We start from the raw sequence: 4,150 nt of genomic DNA, 5'->3' as shown, positions 1-4,150 counted from the left end.
TAAAATGTAAGCTTTTTATTGGTGCTGAACATGTGCCAAATGTAGATAACTCTGTAGCAGATGCTTTATCTCGGTTACAGATGGACAGATTTCATCGGCTCGCACTGAAGCCCATTCAACAGTCTGCATTTTCCAAAGTCGCCCAGGTGATGTGGAATTACAACAATCTGCTTAGGAATCGCAGGTCACTCGAAAGGTGTACGACACAAGATTTCGCTTGTACGCCAGGTATTAGCCATGGAACAATATAGTTAGTAATTTAAAACTGCTACCAATATCGGAACAGATGCTTTGTTTTGTTACATTTTGTCATAAGATGTACAGAAGTGAGATAAACAACCGTTAAAACATATTTGTGCTGTATACGCTTCCAATATTTAATAAAAGAAGTTTCCAGCCCTTTTCATGTCGAAGACTCGGTATTGGTAATTCAGGAAATCAACCGCGACTACAAATGGCTTTAAACGGAATCAAAAGGAAAGACGCAGGTAGTTCAAGGCAAAGATACGTTGATGCGAACAAAATGCACTGTGGCATTTTTTTAGGGTTGATGAGGCGTGGAGAGCTCCCTTGTAACCCTATTTCTTATCCAAAAAGAATTTGACTGTGGGTGATGTTTCATTAAATAAGGAGAAAACAGCGGCACTTTCGAAGCTGAAGTGATCTAAGACATACCCTTCGGCACAGCATAAGCATCCTCTTCTTCTGTAACAATACAGATATATGTCCCTTGTGTGTCTTAGATCAGTATGCTGCTATTGGAGTTCACACGACCATTCCCACCCATCCAATTTTGGCCCTAGAATGCGAGCTCTCTTTGACGCGGAACAGCTCTATCACGACTCTTGTATTCATTTTGCAAGCATGTGGACTAAAGCAAGATTTATACAATGGGCACTCATTTCGAATAGGCGGGGCTACTACAGCAGCAGACAGGAGAATGGAAGACCTTTTTATAAAGACAATGGTCAGATGGACGTCTGAATCATACTGCCAATACATTCATACAAGCAGCTCTGCAAAAGACAGCTCAAAGCTTCTTGACAGTCATATGAAGTATAACAGATTCTAAAGGTGAATATGCTATTGTAATTAACCAATCCTACTATTTCCCTGTTTGCATAGTTGTATAGACTTGTAAAGCCCTCATTACACTTAACACTTAACGCCATTTTGTCTATATATCTTTAGTAGGTTCCAATACTTGTGATATTGGTTTATAAGCACATCATCACATATTTAACAACCATCGTTGTACGATATACCACATATTCTGGCAAACTTTTTACCCTAATGGTAGATATTCTCAATAAGTGATAGGTGTGTATTAATGTTATAAGCATTCGCGAAGAATACTGCAGCCATCGTTGTGGCGCTGTTCAGCTGTAGTGGTGGATTATTTACCAACGGTAAACCGCCTAATTCTAAGCGGTACATTTTGTTTTAGCAGCTAGAATTGTTGCAGTAGCCTTAGAGTCTATGTATGAGATCAAATCACAACAGAACAGCTGAATCGGCCTTTATATCAAGATGTGTTGTTGTACATATTATTGACGTATCCATTAATGTTTCTACGCATTTACTAGTTTCAGGTTGATATTCAAATATGTGACTATAATGTTGCTCATAACATGTCGGTATTATCACTTCATATTCCTTGAATACAATGTTTCGAACTTATAGAATGTTGTTTTTATGCTCAGATATAGGCTCTTAGATTTATCTTAATTTTATATGGATATAGTCACAACGTTAATGCATTCATCTCATTACTATACTATTAAGACACTTTTACATTTCATGGCGTTTACAAAGAGAAGTATTCATATACTTTATAGGATGTTGTTCTTTTTATAATACCACAAAGTACCCTCTAATAGACTAAGTATCAAATATACAGCCTAGAGGAGAGAGATGCTATGGCGGGTTATCCCATTTACACCCGCCATACAAATCTAGGTCAAACTGATGACAACCGACATACAAATCTGGGTCAAATCGACGACACCCGCCATACAAATCTAGGTCAAATTGATGACAACCGACATACAAATCTGGGTCAAATCGACGACACCCGTCATATAAATCTAGGTCAAATCGATGACAACTGCCATAAAAATCTAGGTCAAATCGACAACATCTGCCATACAAATCTAGGTCAAATCGACGACACCCGCCATACAAATCAAGGTCAAATCGACGACACCCGCCATACAAATCAAGGTCAAATTGACAACACCCGCCATACAAACCTAGGTCAAATCGACAACACCCGCCATACAAATCTAGGTCAAATCGACAACACCCGCCATACAAATCAATGTCAAATCGACAAGATCCGCCATACAAATCTAGGTCAAATCGACAACACCCGCCATACAAACCTAGGTTAAATCGATGACAACCGCCATACCAATCTGGGTCAAATCGACGACACCCGCCATACAAATCTAGGTCAAATCGATGACAACCGCCATACAAATCTAGGTCAAATCGACAACACCCACCATACAAATCTAGGTCAAATCGATGACAACCGCCATACAAATCTAGGCAAATTGACGACACATGCAATTCAATTTAGGTCAAAGCTCTGCTTAAGTTTCATTAAAACATTGTGGTGAAAAATATGCATATTGAAAAGCCCGTCTGACTTCATATCGCAATAGGAAATATAATGTTTCGAAATGCGATCAAGATTTCGATTATCTTCATTAACCTGACATTAGAACATGGTAGATAAACAAACTGACAAAACAATACAATTAATCACAAAGCAATACCTAGTCAACTTCGTTTTGGTTATGATTACCCAGATACTTACTGCAGTGATGTTGTAGTCTGTCCAGTCATCAACAATCGAAGATTTGTAAGTCTCGGATCCTGTCGCTAAGGACATGGCATCCTCATTCCCTTCGTTAACTGTGTAGGTGCCTGTCCAAAGGTCATGTATACTTTCTGCTTCTCCAATTCCTTGTCCATGGGCGACCTTCATCACCAGAGTCCAGCCTCAAGTAACACAAAGGAAATCAGTGACAGTAACACAAAGGAAATCAGTGACAGTAACACAAAAGAAATCAGTGACAGTAACACAAAGGAAATCAGTTACCGTAACACAAAGGAAATCAGTGACCGTAACACAAAGGAAATCAGTGACAGTAACACAAAGGAAATCAGTGACCGTAACACAAAGGAAATCAGTGACAGTAACACAAAGGAAATCAGTGACCGTAACAAAGGAAATCAGTGACAGTAACACAAAGGAAATCAGTGACAGTAACATAAAGGAAATCAGTGACAGTAACACAAAGGAAATCAGTGACAGTAACACAAAGGAAATCAGTGACCGTAACACAAAGGAAATCAGTGACAGTAACACAAAGGAAATCAGTGACCGTAACACAAAGGAAATCAGTGACAGTAACACAAAGGAATCAGTGACAGTAACACAAAGGAAATCAGTGACAGTAACACAAAGGAAATCAGTGACCGTAACACAAAGGAAATCAGTGACAGTAACACAAAGGAAATCAGTGACAGTAACACAAAGGAAATCAGTGACAGTAACACAAAGGAAATCAGTGGCAGTAACACAAAGGAAATCAGTGACCGTAACACAAAGGAAATCAGTGACAGTAACACAAAGGAAATCAGTGACAGTAACACAAAGGAAATCAGTGACAGTAACACAAAGGAAATCAGTGACCGTAACACAAAGGAAATCAGTGACAGTAACACAAAGGAAATCAGTGACAGTAACACAAAGGAAATCAGTGACCGTAACACAAAGGAAATCAGTGACAGTAACACAAAGGAAATCAGTGACAGTAACACAAAGGAAATCAGTGACTCACGTGAATAAGCCTTTTTTTGTGTGTTATTAGAATAACTGTACTAGACATGGTTTATTTAATTAGTATTCTGTAAAAATGAATATTACTGATGTCTGTTTGCTGTCTATATCAACGGGTTTACTTCGGACTTCCGGTTTAAGTATGTTTGTATTGGTCACGATTTGCTATAATAATTTTTTCTCTTTTTTTTTTAATTTTTTTTTCTTGATTTCAGAACCATTTTTGGATATAATAAATAGCCAAGGAAAACTCCTATCTTTGGTATACCAGAAGGCATATCACCACTTCCTTGAGAT

The 4,150-nt window shown here is 38.3% G+C and overlaps 1 protein-coding gene across 1 annotated transcript; it reads left to right on the top strand.

Annotated features, from left to right (window-relative positions):
* The first annotated feature begins 2,947 nt into the window (after nt 1-2,947).
* Nucleotides 2,948-3,862, top strand: LOC117324606 (fibrinogen-binding protein-like). The gene is made up of 2 exons (XM_033880526.1): nt 2,948-3,246; nt 3,445-3,862. The coding sequence occupies exons 1-2, from the start codon at nt 2,948-2,950 to the stop codon at nt 3,860-3,862; spliced, it is 717 nt and encodes a 238-aa protein (XP_033736417.1).
* The last annotated feature ends 288 nt before the right edge of the window (nt 3,863-4,150 follow it).

The sequence above is a fragment of the Pecten maximus genome, chromosome 3, assembly GCF_902652985.1.
Source record: "Pecten maximus chromosome 3, xPecMax1.1, whole genome shotgun sequence".
Lineage (NCBI taxonomy): Eukaryota > Metazoa > Mollusca > Bivalvia > Pectinida > Pectinidae > Pecten > Pecten maximus.
Note: the sequence above shows the minus strand (reverse complement) of the source record. Positions and strands in the feature narration are given on the sequence as shown.

Coding starts and splice junctions, on each gene's coding strand:
- LOC117324606 (XM_033880526.1), top strand. CDS start 2,948: ATGTATACTTTCTGCTTCTCCAATTCCTTGTCCATGGGCGACCTTCAT. Junction 3,247..3,444: donor GACCGTAACAAAGGAAATCA/GTGACAGTAACA, acceptor AATCAGTGACAG/TAACACAAAGGAAATCAGTG.